This window comes from Mustela erminea, chromosome 17, assembly GCF_009829155.1.
Source record: "Mustela erminea isolate mMusErm1 chromosome 17, mMusErm1.Pri, whole genome shotgun sequence".
Lineage (NCBI taxonomy): Eukaryota > Metazoa > Chordata > Mammalia > Carnivora > Mustelidae > Mustela > Mustela erminea.
The window spans coordinates 30,532,814-30,553,983 of NC_045630.1; the positions used below are offsets into that span (position 1 = coordinate 30,532,814).

A 21,170-nucleotide genomic window follows, 5' to 3' on the forward strand; every position below is an offset into this window, starting at 1 on the left:
CACAGGCCAAGTTCACCTCCACGGACCCTCTCTGTCTCTTCCAACATCCACTGCTCCGTCGCACTGGGAGTCAAGTTCCGTTCTCTCTTCCCCTGCGAGTCCATGGTGACCTCCTAATTCCAGATTCACAAGTTCACCGTCTTACCCATCTGCACAGCTGCCACCGGTTGCTTTCCTAAGACTCAGATCAGGCAATGCCACTTTCTCCCCACAAAGCTGCTGAGAGTTTCCACTTCCTACAGAATACATTGATCCCAACGTCCCCAGCGGAGAGTTCGGGACCCTCTGCTGTCTGTCAAGCCTACATCGATTCACATCCAGTCATGTCTCCCCCAGGACCCTGTAAGCAGCCGGGCTGAGCCAGGGCCCTTCCCCAACACTCTGAGTGCTATCTTACCTCTGAGCCTGTGCCCACACCAGCCCCCCAACCTGCTGGCTTGGCACCGCCTCCGTACTAGTCTAACTCACATGTTTGCTTCCCTGTGTGCCTTCCTCATGTCTGCTAAGACTCTTCTTCCCTGTGGCACTAGAGTACACACTCCTCAAGGGTAAAGCTTCTGTCTCACATCCACATGGCAGTCCCCTCCAGTGCCCGGTGTGGAGCATGCCTCCTGTGCCTCCTAGATGAAGGAGTGCGCGCCCCAGACGTGACAAACACAGGCTACATTTTATGGTAAAATGAGTGATGAGATGTTGGTGGGAAGGAAGCTCTGGGAGCAGGGGGCAAAGGGTGGTTCGTTCACCTGCACAGCTGCCTTCTGTACTCCAGTCCCCCCTTCCTGCGTCCTAAGTCCAGATGGTGACCGGATTTTACAGAAAGCCCGGATCACATGATCTGATGCATAGTCTTGACAGAGAATAGAATATTTAAAATCAGAAGTGTCCCAGAAAATCCAGCCCATCTGGTAGGTCATTTTTTATTAAGATATAATTCAGGGGCTCCTGGGGGGGGGGCCTCATCAGTTAAGCATCCGACTCTCGGTTTCAGCTCAGGTCGTGATCTCAGGGTCACGAGATGGAGCCCCAGGTCAGGCTCCATGCTGGGGGTGGAGCCTGGTTGGAATTCTCCCTTTGCCCCCACTCTCTCGCTCTCTAGGATAAATAAATCCTAAAAAAATAAAAAATAAAAAGATACAATTCACATACCAGAAAGTTCACCTTTTCAAAGTATACAATCCAGTGATTGTTGGCATGTTCACAGAATTTTCTGGCTATCAGTAGTATCTACTTCAGAACATGGTCACACCCGAAAAAGACCCCATACCCCTTGTCTGCCCCCATCCCTTCCCTCCAAGCCCCTGGCAACCACCCATCTACTTCCCTTCTCTTCAGAGTTGCCCATTCTGAACCTTTCCCATAAACGGCCTCTTGGGACCGGCTTCTTTCCCTTGTCACCCATGTTACAGCATGTGTCGGTACGTGATTACCTTTTATTACCAAATCACACGTCCTTGCAAGGACATACCGCATTTTGTTTACCCATTCCCCTGTTGACAACAATCTGGATGGTTTCCGTTTGTGGACGAATCATTCAAAATCATAAGGTTGTGAATCTTAACACCAGGCCCCTGAGGGACAGAGCCGTCACCCAGCAGTTGCTGGAAGAACGGGTCTCCAAAAGGCAGGGAAGGGAGGGAGGAGAGGCTCCGGGCAGCTGGTCTGTTTGGACGACACGGTCTCTGCAGGGCCGGCTGCCCACGCAGAAGGGAAGAAGCCCAGAGCAGTCCCGAGCAGACTCACCGCCAGAAGTGATAGAAAAGTAGAGGGATGTTCAGCCCCAGGGTGAGCCACTCCTGAGCACACAGGAACATGATGCAGAAGAGGCTGTGGATGGAATATTCCGGAAGCACCAGCTGCAGGGGGAGCAGAGACACAGGCCTGCATCAGCGGGAGGGAGAGTCTCTCCTGCCCCACAGGCTGCCACCGTGCTTCGACCCCGAGGCTGCCCTGACACTATGGCCCAGCTCTGCTCTGTTCTCCTCCTTGGGGTCCCAAAGTCATGCTTCCTACCCAGGTCCAAGGGACGTAGGCTCTCAGCACCCTACTTACCAGAACAGGGCACTTGCTTCTGGGGTCACCCCTGCATGGTCGCAGAGGGCAGGAGGAAACACCCCCAGCGGGTTTCCATGGTTCTGTAACCCCCCCTGCTCCTGGCTTCCCGGTCCCTACGTACCCCCCTCTACAAATTGACACTCCTACAGCAAACACATGTATTTGTTTCAGATGGAGGCAGACTGGGAAGCATCGAGAAACAGCATTTTGCTGGATGTGGGTGGACTGGGAGCCCACGAGAGAGACGGCAGTGATGACGGGGGAGAGAGAGAGGCCACCCCAGACCAGGAAGGGGCCGACGCTCGGGGACCAGCAGGAAGACTGAGCTCGCCAGCCCGCAGTGCAGCCACATGAGGGTAAATGGTGAAACGAGCTTCAAGTCGTGAACTCCCCAGGGTGTTTAATAGAAATCAAAGTTGTAACGGAGATCACAGTGACTGTAAAGGAGAAACCTGGTCCCCAGGCCAATAAATTCACCCCTAGAGGGACGCGCACCCTCTTCCCCCTAACATATGCAACATGAATGCCTCCGCGCTCCTTGAAAGGCCTTTCCAGCCAGCCTTCCAGGCTCATCTCCAATGTGAGCTCACTGCCCGCTGCCGCGAGGACCCAGCTCGTGGAGCGCTGAGCCGAGCGTGCACACCGGCCAGGAAGACCTCACCCATTTCATCCATGACCCGACTTCTGCCGTCACTCCTCCTGGTCCAATCCCCTGCCCAGGCCCCAGGTCTCACCTCCTCGTCCTGGCAGACATTTCCACCTGGATACTCCCCAACCACCCCCGTCCCTCCCGCCCCTGCAACCCCGCCAGCTCTGGCTCCTCCGTGGTGCCCGTCCCCTCTCCACTCTGCTTCCAAATCTTGCCATTTCTCCTTCACATGGACTTGTGGTTGTTTTCCGCTTTCCCCAGCACCACCCCTGCTGGTCTGGGTCCCAGCACCCCTTCCCGCAGCCAGGGCAAGAACTTTCTGGCAGGTTTCTATCCTTGCACGCATGCCCATGGTCTTGGAGAGCCGTCCTCTCTCCCCCCCACACACACACCTCTCTGCTCAGGTCCTGAATCCACAAACTTGTTTTGCATGTGATTTTACTCGTGTTAGAAGTGGTTTAACTACATTTACACATCTTCCTGTTCGCTGGTGGGGACCTTCATTCCTGGCATTAGCTCACGAAGATCTGTGCTGACTGCTAGCCTGAGGACTCGGGGAGCGGGGCACAGTGATGCCGCTCCTTTGTCTTCACTGCGGGACGCCGGGGGCCTCTCCCAGCCTGCACACAGGGAGATGTGACGGAGTAGAAGGATGGGACCCAGGAGACGGGGGAGAGGAAGATGGTGAAGAACGTGCCCGCCCGACCGCTGTGCGCCTGCTCCCGCCCCCTCCGCACGTCCCAGGCAGACGGCTGAGCTGCCGGTGTAAGCGTGCCTGGGGCCAGACATCCTGGGACCGCACACGGAAGCCACAGGGAAGGTCCCACCGCTGAGTGTGGCCACAGGGAGTGGCAGCCGTGAGACCCAGTCTCCGGGGACTCAGGCAACAAGCTTTTCAACTGTGACCACGTGGGGCTAAAAATACCAGCCCAGGATCTGCAAAGTGTTAGGTAAGTTCTGGCGGTTACATAATGGCCACTGCGCGGCGCTGAGCGAGGCAGCTGACCACAAGGGGCCTTTCCCCCCTCATCTGTAAACAGCAGCCCTGACGGCCTACTGGCGAGGCTGCTGGGGGGACCCAGCTTCTCCCCTGCATAAGGCTGCTCTCAGCGGCAGGGCGGTGTCGGAACGGGAGGCGCGCTGTGATGAACGAGGCCATCACAGTCACCAACAATCCAGCTGGCCCCAACCTTGGGTGGGTCCCTTGTTGCTCTTACCCAGGACCGATTCGGGTTCCCAGCTTCTCCGCTCAGGCTCCTCTGAACCGTAACCCTACCCCTGCTTAAACTAAGCTCCCAGCTTCCCCCAGCAGGGACAGAAACCAAACCTGCCTCTCCCACTGAGAAAACCCAGACCTGCCTGTTTTCAAGGACACCGGGCAAGGACATCTTGTGTCCATCTGCTTTGGGGCCAGTGGGTGGGAAAAGGAAGGATAAGGTCCTTTCGTTTGATTCCCCCAAAACAGGAGCCCTCCTGGGATGAGCAGGGAGAAGACCATTTTCTCAGGAGCTTCCAGGAGGAAACACCCGTGTCACTAGTCCCCAGGTGGGACCCGCACCCCCAGTTCACCTCAGGGGTGGGGCCGCGGGAAGGAGGGAAAGAAGGGTCGTGTGCCTGGGAACCTGGACTTTCGCTGACCTGGAAGGCAAGGAGAAAACCACCCCAAGTGTCGGCAGGACCCTTCGGAGACCCTTTGCTCAAGGGAGGCTGCTTTCTCTGCAGCCACTCTGGGCGAAGGGCTCCTGGAGGGCAGCCGGGCAAGAGCTCAAGCGGGCCGGGGGCTGGGCGGAGGGAGCAGCGTGGCCTCCCTCCAGGGCTCTGATCCCTCGTGCTGGGGCCTGGCGCCCTGGCCTCAACTGGCTTGAGTAGCTAAGACCCCGACAGCTAGGCATGGTTTGGGCTGACCTGAGTATTGCCCGTTTAATGGTGCTAGCCGTTAAACATTTTGACCTCCTGGAATGTGCCCCAATGTCCACCCAATATTCTAAAGGGTAAGCAGATGACTATGGTACCCAGGTGCCCAGCACAGGGTCACCTGGTCTAGAAATGTAATTTGAAAAGCCACCAGAAACCAGTCGGATGCGTGCTGAGGCGTGTCCCCAAGAACCCTGGGCCTGGCTCTGAGCCCCGCACAGCCAGCAGCAAACCCTGGTGCCCATCCCATGTCAGGGTCAGGGCCAGAACCGCATGGCTGCTCCTGGGGACCGGGCCCAGCCTCCAGGGACTCCAGTCCATGATCATGTCCCCATGGGCCTGTTCTGAACACCAAGAGCTCAAGGAGAATCAGAGGGAAACACCAAGGAAAGGACTTCCCTGCTTGGGTCCCAGCACGTGAGGACAGAAGCACTTGCCTTCCCTGGGGAGGAGGGTGGTCACCGAGGGCACAGAGGGGGCCCAGGAGCCAAGGGGCGTGGTTTCCAGCCCATGGGCCTCCCACCCTCTCCTTCCCCCGCCATCCCTGAGCACATCTCATGCAAACCAGGGGAGGCTCTGTGGCCTTCCTGCCCACCCACATGGACTCACTTCTCTGCAACAGAGGCACAGGGAGAGAAGGTGGGGAGCAAACCCACACCCCCGCTGCCTACTGCGCCTGGCTCCCCAGCATGTGCACAGCCCAGTTCACAGCTCAGCCTGGAGGCCCCAGCTGACCAAGCTGTGCCACCTGTCCCACAGGCTCCAGACATGCCACAGGCTGCTCAGGCTCCCGCTCACCTTGCCCCGGCCACCACAGCCACCCGGTCCTTCCTGCCCTGACTGCTCCTAGGACCAGCTGTCGGCACCTCTGGCCTTACTGCCACTCCCTGGGGGTCCTGCCCACCAGCCGTACCACCTGTGGGGACACCAACCCACTAGGGAAACTCCCCATTTTGATCCAGAGGGCAGTGTGCATACCCAACCCCACGAGAAAGAACGTTCCTTCCACCTGAATTCATAGGGGTCTCGGCTCTTTCTGGAGGACAGGGAAGCTGGGAGCAGATGGCTCAGCTCCCTGACCTCCCTCCCTACCCCAGCTGCTCTTCCAGGCCCTTTCCTTAAGCCTCCGGCTCCTAGCAGGGCTCTGAGAACCTCAGTGGGAGGGTGTGGCTAAAACACACATGGCTGAGGCTCACCCCCAGAGGTTCAGATTTCGTAGGCCTGGGGGCGGGGGGGTCTTTCCCAACCAGATCCCAGGAACTGCTGGGAACAGCGCTCCTCACAGTGCTCCTGGGACCAGCACCACCAGTGTCACCTGGAAGCTTGTGAGAAATGCAGAACTGGGGCTCCACTCCAGACGGGCGGAACCAGAACCTGCAGTTAACAGAACCCGCAGGGGATCCACGTGCACATTCAAGTTTGCGAGAGGGCCCCTGGAGCACGGACTCTCAGAACAGGGTCCTCCCGCCACCTGCTCCAGAATGCCTGGGGCATGTACGTTAAAACGCAGATTTCTAGGTCCTACACAAGTCTACCCAGAAAGACTCTCTGGGCCAGGAATCTGCATTTTTTAGGACCGACCCAGGTGATTCTGTTAAACATTGGAGGAGGTTCATAGACCAAGGACTCGAAGAGGACACAAGGCAGAGGCTTCCTTTCTGAACACCTGGGGTCTCCTTCCTCATCCCCAACCTCCAGCGGGACCATCTACACTCTCGGACTCGAGCCCTGGGCAGGCAGCCTTCACAGGTAAGAGCAGTGTGTCCGGCTCCCGGGTCCCCCAGTCTCCACTGTGTGGGAGAACACTCTGGAAACAACCCCCAGGTTAGCCCTGGCGTCTTCCAGGGATGGGGTCATCTCCCTCATCATCCTTCGCCACCCAAATGCCAGCCTCCCATCCCTGCTCCTGTTCCTGGCAGGCTACCCACCCCCCAAACCCGGCTCCTTTCACCAGTCTTCCTCCTGTCGGGTGGGCTTTCCAGTTTGGGGAGGGGCCGGGTCCCTTTTACGACCAAGCCTCTGGGCCCCAGCCCTACCCCGCCCATACCTCCCCAGCTGCCTCTTGTCACCGTTGTCTTCTCGCAGCTTCCAGACACACTTGAATTCCTAACACCCCTCTGCTACTTCCTCACGCACGGTTACCAAGTACCTAAGAGCCCGGCGAGGGGGAGGTAAGAATAAAAGCCTTCTCTCGAATAATGCCGCACTTTCAGAAGGACACATGCCTGGGAATCCAGGGAGATCTTAAGTCGCACTCCGCTCCCCACTCCTTCATTCCTTTTCTTTAAGCCAGGGATGGTGGGAGTGGGAACTGGGGTCAGGATACAGGGAGTGATTAGGCAAAAGCTCAAATTGTCCGAGAGGAGAGACGCTAAGGGGGCAGGGGAATGTTCTAGAAGGAGAAGGGCAGAAGGGCAAGGATTTCACAAGCCTGCCTGCTGGTGCTGGAGAGCCCACTTGCACACGCAGCAGATCCGTATCATAAGCACTGGCCAGGCACGAACGCCGAGCAGTCTGGTGAGTGGACCCCGCGGCATAGGCGCGCAGGGTGCGCGTGGAGCCTGGAGCACCACCGGACGGGAGCCAGAGCACAGCGTGCAAGCAGCTCCATACAGGGAGAGGGGAGACAAGGCACGCGCGTTCTGAATGCACTCCTTGGAGGGAGCCCAGCTGAGGTCCTGAGGTTGCTGCTCTGGGGAAGGCAGAGTGTTGGGCAAAGGGCATCCCCATGAGGCCCTGGTGTCAGCCTTCACTGTGGCTTGAGAGAGTCACATTCTCCTTTCCGTTCTGGAATGACATGACCTACAAACCTCCCCTGGAGGTGAGACGGAGACTTCGTACCGGCTTCCTACAGCCCAAGACAGCGGGGAATGGCCGTGGAGAGCTCTCCTGACCGGGAAAGGCCACATGACAGCTAGGGGGCTTCTGTCCTACTATTGTTCTAGGCCCCGAGCAGAGAATATGGTGCACGGTGGGCGAGTCAGTCTCCAGGTTGGAGTCCCTGCCATAAGGCTCCCCCAGAATCTAGGCTCAGCAGCTAGCCATGCCCACCCAAGCTGCCCTCCGAGCCCCGGCTGAAGGCAGGGAGCCCCAGCTCTCCTCCTGACTCTGGTCCTCTCCATGGGACGCTTCTGTCCCCAAATCTCTCCTGGAACAGGCACCACAGACAGTTTCTGGGGCCTGAGCAGCACATACATTCCCAAAGGAGAGCATTTTCCAGGATAAAGACAGACAATTATCCTACTTAACAGCTCTGAAGTGTGTTAATTACCTATTACCTCCAGCTGCTTGGAGACTTTATGCTCAAAACGAGCAAAGGAGACTGAACAGGAGAACAAGTATGGGCACCTGGGGATGGAGAGCTGTCAGTCCTATTTGCTGCGTGCCCATCAGCACCCACAAGGGGAGGTGGGCTCAACATCCCAACCCGGAGCCCTCAGGCAAAGACAAGACTGGTGAGCAGTGTCCTCCAGAGTGCCGGGCACAAGGTGGTCTGAGTTCAAGCACAGTGACCCCTAATCAACACAGGTCGAACCACCCAGGTCCACTAAGACGTGGATTTCTTACAGCACGGGGTGGTAGAGGTATTTCCTCTTCCTGTCTTAGTGGCATTTTCTCTATCTTGCTTGACTGCAAGAATACAGTATATAATCTGACAGGTCTCACAAAGGTTGGCGCCCCTCAACCCCCCAACACCGTTCAAGGGTCAACAGTGAACACAAGTGTGTTTTCCAAACTCTCACAAAGGTGGATAGTAGCAGGACTGTGCCACACTTTACTGGGAATTTGAGCAAGTTCATGTTTTGGAGAAAAGGCAAAAGAATATGGTAACTCCGGCTTCCAGGAAGAGCTCGAGTGGCAATATCTTGGCCAGAAACAGTATTTGATTCAGGAATGAGAGCTGGACTCTAGACCTGCCCGTCCCACGTCAGAACCTTGGGGGAGCTGTTTGAGGTCAAGGGCGGTCAAGTTTCTTCATCAATAACATGTGGCTAAGAACGGCGCCGAGGAGAAGAGGCATCTGACCCGCACGTTCCTACACACCTGCGGGTCATGTCAGCTCTAGTACTTTGAGTTTTGAGATTTTGAGCAATTAAAGTCTCTTGAAAATTAAACCGATATGTCTTCCCTTTCCCCTCCAGTCCATTTCTAGTGCTTGCAATTTTTAAAAAATCCTCTCCCTCCGTGCATTTCTGTCCACAGAAAAGCCATCACTGTCCATGTCACCATTAGCTACTCTGAGGTCCTAAAGCTCTCATGCCCCTCAGGAGTGACATCCTCACCACCCACCCCACCGAGTCCCACACGTGTCTGTGTGTATGTCTCCCTGGGTCCCTCTCCATGCAGCTCCAGCAGCACAGCACCTGGTAAGCACCAGCAAACTCACCACTTGCTTCCTCGACAAACGTGCGCTGAGGGCCTCCTGAGGGGCTCAAACATCGGACAGGCACTGGAGGTACCGATCATCGAGCACCGCACCATTGCTCCCTGGGCAGGTGCGAGGGACCCCGGCTGAGCAGCAGAAGGTGCACCATACTTAGTAGTAAGCAAGCCCAAACAACGGGCAGTGGGGAAACTGAGGCAGACACGCAACCCTGCTGCACAAACAGGACACACTGGGGGCCAGCCAGCCTCTGCCAACTGTCGTGGCAGCGACGGCCACTGCTTGACGGGCCGGCCTCCCAACTGCCCCCTCAGCCCAGCTCCCAGCCCACTCTTAGCAGGAGCCTCTCCGCTCCAACCTGCAATGCTTTCCTGCTGCTTCTAGAATAGGACCCACTCCTTATGATGATCTCCATGGCCCTATGTGACCTGGCCCCCCTGCCCTCCTGAACACCAACCCGCATCGCTCCCTTGCCCACTCACTCAAGTCAGACTCATCCCCTTGCTGATCCTCACACCCAGCCTGCCTGTTGCTACCTCAGGGCCTTAGCACGCACCATCGCCCCTGACCTCCTCTTGACAGGCGCCTCCTCATCCTGGAATGCACTCATAGTCACCTCCTCAAAGGAGCCCACCCTCTGGGCCCAGAGTTGTTCTGTTCAGTTCTCTTTAGGTGCATCACAGAACCTACCATCACTGTCTGAACATGTCAACTGCGCATCTGTTTACTTGTCTACTGCTAGATACTCACGACTCCCTCCCTGGCACCTGGACCTGCGACTGGCACACAGTGCCACTTTGTACTGAGTGAACGGTCAGTGTGTGTGCAAACACCATGATCACCACGCTGAACTGATTGCTCAGTGCAAAACCTGCACAGCTGTCTTGGACACACACACGGCGCTGACACCACGGTCGCTCAGCAAGCCTCGGAGCTGGCAGTCTGCCTCCCACACCCACAGATGGAAGTCCCAGCCCCAGCCGGTCCTTTACAGCACCTGCAGCGGGTCCCCAAGGGGTTGAGTAAAGCAGGAGGGGTGCAGACTCGATCACGGCTCAGCAATTCGAGCTCAGAGCGTCCAGGGCGGCAGGTGAGGCCCGGCAGGAGGCCCGGCCATGAGACTGGAAGAGGTGAGCAGAGACTTCCATGACTACTAATCCCACTTCTGTGGCTCCTACTCATTCACTCAACAGTCACCGTACTTGGGGCCCATGTGCCTGGCGGTGGTGTTACAGCAAGGGAAAGAACCGTAGCCCCATCTGTAGGAAGCTTCCATCCTGGTGTGGAAAACATGTACTGGGAGAGGGAAGAATGTGACACCAGGAGCCGCAAAACCAGTGGTCGGTGGCGTGGGGTCTGGGAGGGCTGCCCTGGCCGACAAGGGTCATCTTCAGGCCTCCCTCCTTATCTGGAAGGTCCGGGCAAGAGACCGTGGCTGTCAGGACAGGATAGGCAGAGGGGACAGAGCCACCCAGAAGGGCTGGGAAGACAGGAGTTCCCACCTGGTCACCGAGAGCCAGCGGGAGGGAGAGGACAAACCGTCACTCCAGGGTCCTGCACGGCGGTCGTGGGCTCACACACGGGAGGAGCACTGGAAGGGGAAGCGTTCTGGGGGGCCATGAGCCCAGCATTGGCCTGTGTCCAAAGAGTCTGGGACGGCTGGGCACATGGGTCGATCCTCACAATAGGGACCTAGGGGCTGAGGAAACGTGGCAGAGGAAATTCGGATGAGCTGCCGGAAGGCACTGAGCAGAGCAGGTGGGAAACAGAGCCCAGCACGGGGCCCGGGGCCCCCCAGCGTGCAGGACGAGGGGAGAGGGGAAGAGCCCATGAGTGTAAGGAAGGGCGGCGGAGGCCGGTATTGGGACAGGCAAGCTCCCACGTCGGAGGAGAAAGGACACTGACCTCACCGTGGAGGAAATGCCCACTGGCCTGGGTCACCCACATTCCCGCTCTGTCCCTGCTGCTCAGACACAGGTGTCTGCGAAGGGCAGGCCTGGAAACGTGCCGGGGCCTAGGGTCTCCTTCCCCAGGTTTGCTTTCGCAAAGGCGTCACAGATGAGGGAATGACCGACCAGTCCTGCCCCTCACCTCGGGTCAGTGACCCGGTGAAGATCAGTTAGTGTTAACCCCTCGGTCAGGGCACAGTCCGGACACGGTGTGGCAGCTGGAAAAATCTATGAAGTTTGGCAACAGGCTAAAGCATTCCGGAGTTTTGCAAGGTGGTTTCCAAAGCAACCTCGGGGACCAGATTCTAGAACGTTCTATTTTAAAAACACCCAGCTGATCATCAGAAAGCCAGAAGCGAAACAACGAAATAATAAGGTACACATTGGCAATCCTTATAAAAATGAGCATGTTCTCAAAATGGGAAATAATTCGTCTGTGAGAAGTATTTTGACTCCAGAATCAAACAGGCTTCGAGGTAGTGCCCCAGAGGCTGGATGACCGCCTGCATTTTGCACAGAATATTAAAACTGAAAGGTCCCCTGTCATTGGTGTCTTCTCTCAACTCCTGGGCACAACACACATTCCCTCCAGCCCTCACACTTCAGTACTTGTGCAGGCACTGTCACAATTCCGCAAGCCACGTCCTGCCAGGGGCCCGAGGCCAGATGACTGCGGGTGCGATCCTGCCTTCAGGAAGAGGACGATCCAGCAGACAGAGACGCAACACAACCAAGGCAGCGGGAGATCCTGTCATGAATGTGGGGTTTCCTCCACTACTGCACATCAGAATCCTTGGGTAGAACGTTGCTAAAATGCAGATTGCCAGGCCCCACTTCAGAATTTCCAGAGGGATCTGTAGTTCAAATGCTGTGCTCGCTGCTCTGATGAGCAACCAGGTTTGGAAGCAGCTGGTAAAGGTGAGGGGGGAAGAGAGGACCCAGACAACAGGACAGGGACAGGTGTCAGGGGATGGCTATGCGTCTGGGAAGGTCATGGCTCTCCCACAGAGGAAGCACCACCTGGCTGGCCCAAGGCCCAGGGCTAAGCAGAACAAGCCCTTGGGACAGGCCCTGGGGAGGGCCATGAAGGTGGGCAAAGGCTCCAGGACAGGAGTGACACACATACACCAGTGTCGGCAGAAACAACCTGGCAGGGTTCAGATGGCCGGATCAGCACAAGCAGGCATCTGGTTTCAGAGAAATTAGTGAGCAAAACTGGGTCCTTAAAGTAAAGGAGTAAAGCTCTAAGCTGGAGGGGTGTTGGTGGAGGGGAGGGGGCGCACAGTTGGTTAAGCATCCAACTCTTGGTTTTGGCTCAGGTCATGATCTTGGGGTCCTGGGATTGAGCCCCACGTCGGGCTCCATGCTCAGGGGGGAGTCTGCTTCAGATTCTCTCTCCCTCTCTCTCGCAGTCTGTCTCTCTCAAATAAATAAATAATGTAAAAACAAACAAACAAACAAACAAAAAACCTTAAGTTGGTTGCAGTAGGAATGAAAGGCAAGAGACAAAGAAGCAGTATTTAACATTTTTAGATGTGGCTTTATTTCAGAATGGATTGTAGGTGGCTCACCAGCATGCTAATTAATCATGACATGTTGGTCTCTGTCCGGCTATATTTAGCAATACCTAGGATCATGTGTGATTTATTCGGGTTTTTAAACACTTTCCCTCGTGTTTTGTTCCATTTCCTCCTTTGAAGAAAACGCAGTGTTGTAACCACTCCGCGGCAGAGCATCCCCAGTGTGCTAGAACTGCACACACGCCACGGGGCTCTCGGGGCCAGAGAAGATGCAGCCTGCGCGGGGAGTCGAACACGCGGACCGGGCTTCACTCTGCAGAACGACTGCAATGAACGCCGTAGGACGGAGAAGGCAGAGGGTATTTCTTGTTTAGTGGGTTAGAGAAAGCTTCGTGGAAGAGACATGGGAGGTGGAACTAAAAGATAATATTTTAGCCATCGGAGAATACTCCAGGTGGTAAAATAGCGTAAGAAAAGACACGAAGAAAGGAAACCACTGGGAAGCCTGGGTGGCTCAGTCCGTGAAGGGTCTGCCTTCAGCTCATGGGCTCCCTTCTCAGCGGGGAGTCTGCTTTTCCCTCTCCCTCTGCCGCTTTCCCTGCTCGTGCTCTCTCTCTAATAAATAAATAAAACTGTTTTAAAAATAGAAAGGAAATCACAGGGCAGTCTCACACATCTCTGTTCACAGGATTTGGCACAATCCCTGGCACGCAGTGGGGACTCCATATTTGCTGGGTGAACAGGAAAGTGTTTGAAAGGAAGTAGATTTCCATAAGGGGAGGAGAAATCACAGATAGCCTGAGAAACATGCTACGTCTTGGTCATTTGTCTTCCAACACTGGGACCCAGAGCAGGCTCTGGGACAAGGCAGTAGTACCTGATCAGGTTTGGCCAGATCATTAGCACAGGCTGAATCTGGAAGGAGGGCCGGAAAACAGACCAAAGGCTGGGGGTGGGGGTGTGTAAGCTACTGCAAGAGTCCAGGCAAAAGAGGAGGGTCTAAGCTCTTAACGAAGGGACTTGGTGAGGAGGGTTGCCATTCATGAAGCACATGGGAAACAGAACCCACAGAGGACAAGTGTGGTATTATATCTAAGTGACACGGAAGACAGTGTCTCCAGTAACCAACACGGGTCAAATGAATGAGCAGGGTATAAACCAGTGTGTTTATGGCTGAATGAAGGGTGAACTCAGAACCCTTCAACCCCTCTGCCTTCCTGCCTCACCCTATACAATGGGAGTTCCCACCAGCAATTTCCACATCTTGGGGAAGCACTAGGGAGGAAGCCCGTGGCCTGGCTTCTCTTGCTCCTGTCCCCAAATGCCACACATTCTCTGTCCATACCTGCAAGCATGTGGCAGGCGCCTGAGGTCAGGACCTAGAGCTGCCTCTGCCCCAGCACAAGCCTGGAGCCTGCCCCTGTAGGGCACTGTCTGTGTGTGACCATGGCCGTCCATGCAGCTGGCAGCATGACACCGTATTTTAATCCTCATCTAGACTTTTGTGTCTGTTCTCGACTGGGACAAACCCACAGACGTGGAGAAGTGTGGTTCTTCAGCACTTCTAACCCCAATGCAAGACATACAACTAAGTACAGGAGCTCAGCAGATGTTCAAGAATGCTAGCCCAGAATTCCAGAGGGAGAGAACAGGAAAAGGTACAGTCTGGGGGCCGCTGCCAGCTGACTGAGGACAGAAGCCCCAGCCCTGGGGGAGGTGAGCCCCGAGGAGGCAGAACCTTACGCTCAGAGGCACAGGGTGCACAGTGACTGGGGAGGAGAGGGTGCAGGGGGTCTGAGGAACGTCCCTTCCATCAGAAGGGTCATCTGTTGCTCAACCCCAGCAGAGGGCTACCTTAAAAAAAAAACAAAAAACGGTTCTAGTATTGATGGATCTTGTGCACCCTTTTCCGAAAGCAGGCTGAAAAACCTGGATTTTTGTGTGAATATTTCAGATGCTTAAAATATTAAATGGGTTAAAGAAGACAAATGTGCAGTCCATATAGGATCCACAGGTTGCTGACTGCAACACTAGTACAGAACAAGAAGAAAACGAGGCCAAGGGCAGAACCCAAATGGACACCAGTGTCTTTGGCATGGGGCTGGGGGCATTAAGGCAGACAGAGGTGCGTGTGCGTGGGACAGAGGGAACCTGGAGTGCTCTTTTGCTGGGTGGCCAGAAAGGAGGACATGACCAGCAGTGTCACGCTATGGAGAGTGGGGGGGGGGGGGGGGGGGCGGTGAGAATGAAGGCATCAGGCTATTGGAGTTCGTTGTCAAGATACCAGTTTCTGTGGAATGAAAGGAGCACCTGTCACCTGCAAGCGATTCTTAGATGAGTAGGAGGAAGTGCAGGCCGGGCTGTTTGTGGCTCTTTCCAGAATCTGGCAACATATGAACAAAGAACCACGGGGGCTGGTAGCACAAAGGGTTACCAAGGCCAATGACATTTTTAGGACAAGGAAGACAGGATGTGTTTGAAGAAAGAGCCAGAAAGTACTCAGGAAAGAGACAGCTAGTCCAGACACTCTCTGGAATGAGCTGGAAGGAGACAGAATGGAGGGAGCCCACGGAAGGGGCGGCCAGCCAGTGTGGCAGGGAGGGCCCCTGAGAGAGGACTAGAGACAGGGAGCCCAACGCCAGCACCCACTTACCCACAAGCACAGAGGGTCACTGCTAGGAAACCACAGGAGAGCTGGGACACTTAGGGGAGCACAGAGAGGGCACGCGATGGGGCAGCACAGGCCATGGGGCTGCCCGAGGCCAGCACCAGCTGTAAGCAGGAAGGCACGGCCCGCCCAACACATAAATGTTTTACATGGGAAACAGGACACGAAGTTCCCTAACGCCAGGCTCTCAGCCCCACCCCTGCTTTTCACACACCATGGGGACCCTGAAAAACCACCCCCACTCAGGATTCTCCGGAAAGATCATTGTCCTGAAACAAAGTACAAAGACTGTCTTAGACTAAAAGAGATGCTGGGAAACATGACAACCAAATGGAATGTGGGATACTTGACAGGATCCTGAATTTTCTTGGGGAAAAAAAAAAAAAAAAAGCTATAATAAAGTCCTTTACGCAGGGAGGAGGGAAACCGGCCATGAACTATAATCAGACATCATCATCCGTGTCCGAGGGCACGGTCAGGGGTTGCAGTTATGCTGTGGAATGTATTTGGGGGGAAGAGCTGTAAGGTGTGCAACCAGATGGTCCAGGCAAACGCGCCCATGCTGTGTGCACGGGGGCAGGGAAGGGCAGACGAAGCACACGTGGTCTTGGTGAAGTCTGTGGGCACGCATCACACGGCTCCGTCCATGTGCCCTTACACCTGACAACCTCCTCCCAGGAAGTTGAAAGTCCCCATCCAAACCTCAGCACCGCCCTGGAGACTCAGAGGGCGGGGCCCAGCCTCAGAGTTCATGAAACCACCAACAAGGGACTCCTGCGTGCAGGCGTGGGCTGACCTCTGAAACCCTACCCCTCCTGGCTGGGAGTGCCAGGAGATTCTGGGAGCGAATGACTGGGTACCCGTGCATCCTTCGCAGCCCTGCACTGGGGGCCAGGGACATGGAGGGGGGTGGGGGTGGGCAATGTGGATCAGGCACCAGCCCCGCTGAGCCCCAGCGGCCAGGCCACCAACGCAGCCGAAAAGCATCAGTGAACCTGAATGATGAAACCTGTTTAGCAAAGGGTTTCACACTGGGCTGCACATTACGGTCACCCCAGGGAAGCGTTAAAACTCCTCACGCCCAGGATTTATTCCGAACCAATTAAGTCAGAATCTCTGGGACAGACAAGAGTTCCTAAAATTCCCCCAGTGATTCCAGTGTGCAGCCAAGTCTGAAAACCAGGGTCCTAAAGAGCACTCTGCGGGTGTTAGGTATCACGGCTGATAAATATGTGGGCCAGGCGAGGACGACGCCCGGCTCCCGATTCCCTGGTTCCTCAGGGGTCTTCCCCAGGCTGGCAGCCTCGTTCGGGGACCCCTAAACCAGCTCTTGAGCTAAGAATCGAGGTTCTGACACCATTTGTTTCTTGAAAGACAGAAGCTCATCTTTTTCTCATGAAGCATAAACATCCCTAGTATTTTTACACATGTGAACTCCCCCATGGTTCCGCAGGACCCCGTCAGCTCTCCCGCCAGCCACGGCGGGGTCCACACGCAGCACACCGCACTGTTGAGGTGGAACAAGGCAAGGACCTTCGTATCTCCTCTGCCCCAATACACATGAGCGTGTGCACACACACGCACAGGTGCACACATGTGCATACCTGCCACACTCAAAATGTATGAGTCCCTGCAGGTCTGCCGGCTTCCTACATCAGCCCCTGATGGGTTCCAAATGCTCTAACTTGGAGTGCACGCTGGATGGCCGTCAACAGCAGGGTACCCATCATGCCCTGGAAGAGACCAGGGTCTGGCGCACTGGCCCCTGTATGTGGCCAGTACACCTGCGGGGGGTGTGCATTCCGTGGAGTGCGGGCCGCGCCTCCCACCGCAGCCACGTGCATGACGTCAGCGCATGCCACAGTGACGTGGGGTGGGCGCCGGATGGGAGAACAGACAGTCTGTGTGCTGCAGGACGTGAGTGACATCCCCTGTGCAGGAGGAGGACACCCCTGGAACTCCCACATGTTTCTGGTCGTGAAATAGGGGTGTGTGCACACCCTCTTCTCCCCCGGAAAGAGCTCCGAACCAGCCTGGGAGAGAAGGTTCTCTGGAGGTCAGTGCGAGTCCTGCAGTGTCCTGAAGACTCTGGAAGCCAGCAGGGGACTTTGTGCAAAGCCTAGAGGCAGCTCCGCCCAGCAGTGTGCTTCTGCAGGACCGGGACAGGGAGTAAGCTGCGGCTGGCAGAAGGAAACTGCCTGGAGCTTCCAGCAGAGTCCCCACAGCCTGTGCATGAAGGGGGGCGGCGGGAAGCGAAGGGAGAAGGGAGTGTGGGATCTAGTGTCTGCAGGGTCTCCCAGAAGCACTCCGCCTTGGCACCCATCAGAATCACGAGGAGGGGAGGGGGCTTTTGAAAACACCACTGCCCATGTCCCCTGGACTAGTTAAGTGAGACTTTGTGCAGGCCGGTCCCCGTACCCAGATTTTAGAAGCTCCCTGGGAGATTCGAATGTGCTGATGGGACTGGGAAACTCTGATCACCCAGAAGGCCTGCAGACAGAAAGTCAGCCTGTGGGCTCCCCGGGAGCATCTGGCCACAGAGGCCTCAACACAGGGCAACAGTCACCCCCGCACACAGCTGGGGGTGCGGCACACGGCTTCCACCTTTTGGGAAAATAATCTGGCAATTTTTTTTTTTTAAGTACAAATTCATATACTCTTCAGCCTGACAATTTTATTCCTGGAATATAAAGTCACAAAGGTGTTCACTGAGGGGTATTTACTGGCAGGGGCCAAATAAACAAGGCTAAAAACAGAATGTCCAGGAATCCGTGGACTGGACAGACTGTCTGTGGGATGGCATATGAGGACAGGTTCTTAGGCAAATCCATTTTGATTTTGAAGAGTTAGCTCTGTACTAGTGACCTACAGGAGAGTCCCTAATGTCACCATATGTGGGCAGGGAACAAGTGCAAGAGACCAATTTTTCCATTATTGGGGAAAAGAAACAAATAAGTCAGCTCCGAGAGAGAGCGTGTATGTGTGTGTGTGTGTGGACACGCACGTGCACCTGTCGTGTTCAAAAGTGCAAAGGAATGTGAGCACAGGGATGCAGGCCTCAGCTGGTGCCATCAGTTAAGTTAGAGTTTTAGGGAAGGAGAAGATTGGGGGTTTGTTAGTATTTCCTTTGTATTAACTTCGCATCAGCCCCATGTCTAGTAAAAATGAGGACAGACTACTTTCACAATTAAAATGAACCACAATTCAAAGGAAAACCAAAGAGTGAGCTCTAGGCTAAGGCTGCTTAGGGTGGAGTCTGGGCTTAGGGTCCCAGCCACGTGTCCTCATGATCCCGTCGGTGAGGGGGGACCCGGGGACACAGCATCAAGCACTTCTCACAGCAGCTGGCAGATTTTCTACCACCCACGATAACTTAATAAACATCATCGTCGTGGAGAAAACATTCCTTCAGCCTCTAGGGAACAGGCTTCCACGTCTAGGGAGGCACGACCCCTCCTAGCAGAGAGACAGGACCCAGGCCCCTCTCCTCGTCCTGTGCTGCCCAGAGCCATGCGTGTCATGACCTTCCCAAGCGGCCGGCACAGCGCCATGGTGTGGGCCATGCTCCTTATCATTTCTGCCAGCCCCAGGGTGGGTCCCACTGTCCAGCGGCCAAGTGACAATTTCTGGACAGAGAAGTGCCAGCGATCCCCTTGGAAAGCATGTCCTATAAACAAAAATCGTTATCATAATTACATCAACAAGCAGCCCTTCGTGTGAGAGCGCACATCACGAACCTGGGTTTGGTGCTGCCCCAGGCCCGCTGGGGAGACAGGCACCGAGCTGATGAGAAAGACGGGGAACCTGGGACTCGTCCCGTGGGCATCTGACTCACTGTCTGGGCTCAGGCGGCTGGCTCTGGGCGCTGCTCCCAAGCAGGGAGCTCGCTGTCCCTTTCGTTTGGCCCTTCTCCCCCTGAGAATGAGGGGGGCCGTCTTCACAGGCTTTGCTCAGCGCAACTTTGCTTTTCATTCTGATGAACATGCAATAAATCCCATGGAAACAAGCAACGTCTTGTCCTTGCTTTCACTGGATTACAACCTGTTACTCACTGAGGAGAAATTCAGGAAAGGCCAACACTCTCTCCTCACCACAGGGATGTCATCTTCCTTAAAACCCTTCTCTGATGCATGGATCCTTCCCGCAAAATCTGCACATTGAAGTCCTAGCCCCCAGTACCTCAGAGAGGGTATTTAAGGTGGTCAATAAGGTAAACGAGGTCATTAGGCTGGGTTGTGATCCAATATGACCTGCATCTTTGTCAGGGGACGCGTGAGGACACGCAGACATGTAGAGGGACGACCATGTGAGGACACAGGGAGGTGGCTATGGGCAAGCCGAGGGTCAGCCTCTGAAGGCACCAGCCCGCCTACACTTGATCTTGGACTCCCAGCCTCCACGACTGCAAAGAAATGAACTTCTGGAGTCTAAACTGCCCAGATGTGCCAGGCCTCACAACTAACACAGGTAGAGGGCGCCGCACCTTCCGACGACTCTTGTCAGCCAACCTGCCCCCAACAGTCTCTCAAAATTGTGAAGATGCCTTTGGTCTGAAGCTCTCAGCCTGCACTTGACTTGGAGGTCGGGGACCCGCTGAGAGGGGCAGGCGTACGGGACCCATGGGCGCAGGGACAAATGTTGGGTGTCCTGGGGTGGCGTCCTGGCGCCTCTGAGGGACACAAAGGCAGGGGACTGTCCTGTGAAGCATGGACATGGAAACACGAGGACTTCCAGAAGGATGGGAGCCTGGGAGTCAAGCCGGGTGACTCCACACCCACGACCATGGGTGGGGGCCATGGAGGAACTATGAGGCCACCCACCAAGCTGCCCTGGTGGCCTGCTGCTTGCAGGGAGAGCACCGAGCGGGGAGCCAGGCGCCCAGACCACCGCACCCACCGTGCTGTCTACTGGGGACAACCAGCATGTGCCTCTGACTTTCCCCTTCCTGCCCTCACTGCCTTCCTCTTCAAGTCCTAACGCTTGGCTCACGAGATGCTTTATGAATTAACAGGAAACAACCGGACATCGGTGTAGTTGGTGGCCCCAGCATGGAGAAAGCATCTGATAGTGTGGTGGCCGGGGTGAACTTCCAGCTCACCCAGGGAGGGGGACAACGGCCCTCGAACTGTCAGCGGTCCATCCTGTTGGCATAATCTGAGGGCAGGAGCCCGGCTAAGTGGCTCCTTTCTTTGCTTCCCGCCGGGACACCAGCGGTCCTGACACCACTCTATGCGGATGCCTGGAGCACACTTGCCATGGTGAGGTCCCCGAGCAAAGACCACAGTAGCAGAGCTGTTCTCACTGTGGGCTCCCCGCCCACCTCCCTGCGCTCCGATCGGTGACCACTGTCCTCCATGATCCCATCATCGCTTGCACCATTTGGCAGACACAGAAAGGGAAAGGGATGGTGCTTGTGTCCCCCTGTGATGATGCCATTCTGTGTTTGTAGAGCCCGTCCAGGCAGCCAGCGCATTTCCCTGTCTACCGCCGGCTTATATGTATGAAACAAAACTCCACGTATTTTGTAACTGTCTGTGTGCCATGGACACGGCTTAGGGATCAGAGCCAGTGAAACTCTGTGCTGGAGGAGGACCAAGGCCCCGAGTTGCTTAAAGAACCACAAATCCCACATCAGTGGTGAATGCAGCCAGCACGGCAGGGCAGATAACCCGGGGGGGGGGGGCAGACACATCGGGAGCGTGGGACTCGGTTCCGCACCTGCTGGGAGCCCCCAGCACGGCTCATCTGAGTCCTGGGGGTCTCTGTATCGATGCAGGTCAGCGCTGGGATCTCACTGTACAGACGGGCAGAGCCCAGGCGTGCCACAGGGAACAAGGGACCATGAGATTTGGGGAATGTTGGCACATTCTGGGACCTAGAAACATGACCCAGAAATGTTTCGTGCTTTTTCAGCAACTGGGCAAAGGGCAAGAAAGGCTGTCTGGGAGGGTAAGCATTTGGGTGTTGCAGGGCAGGCTGTGGGGGGGCGGTTGTTGAAAACAGGAGGTTTTACTCCTCGTCACATTGTGGGAAA

General features: G+C 55.8%; 1 protein-coding gene across 1 annotated transcript in view; it reads right to left on the bottom strand.

The window, feature by feature from the left end:
- The window catches only part of CNIH3 (cornichon family AMPA receptor auxiliary protein 3), a 91,893-nt gene that overhangs the window by 7,668 nt on the left and 63,055 nt on the right, over positions 1–21,170 (bottom strand). Inside the window, exon 4 of the mRNA XM_032319105.1 lies at positions 1,741–1,853. Within this exon, the coding sequence (XP_032174996.1) occupies positions 1,741–1,853 (113 nt within the window). The remainder of the gene's footprint in view (positions 1–1,740; positions 1,854–21,170) is intronic.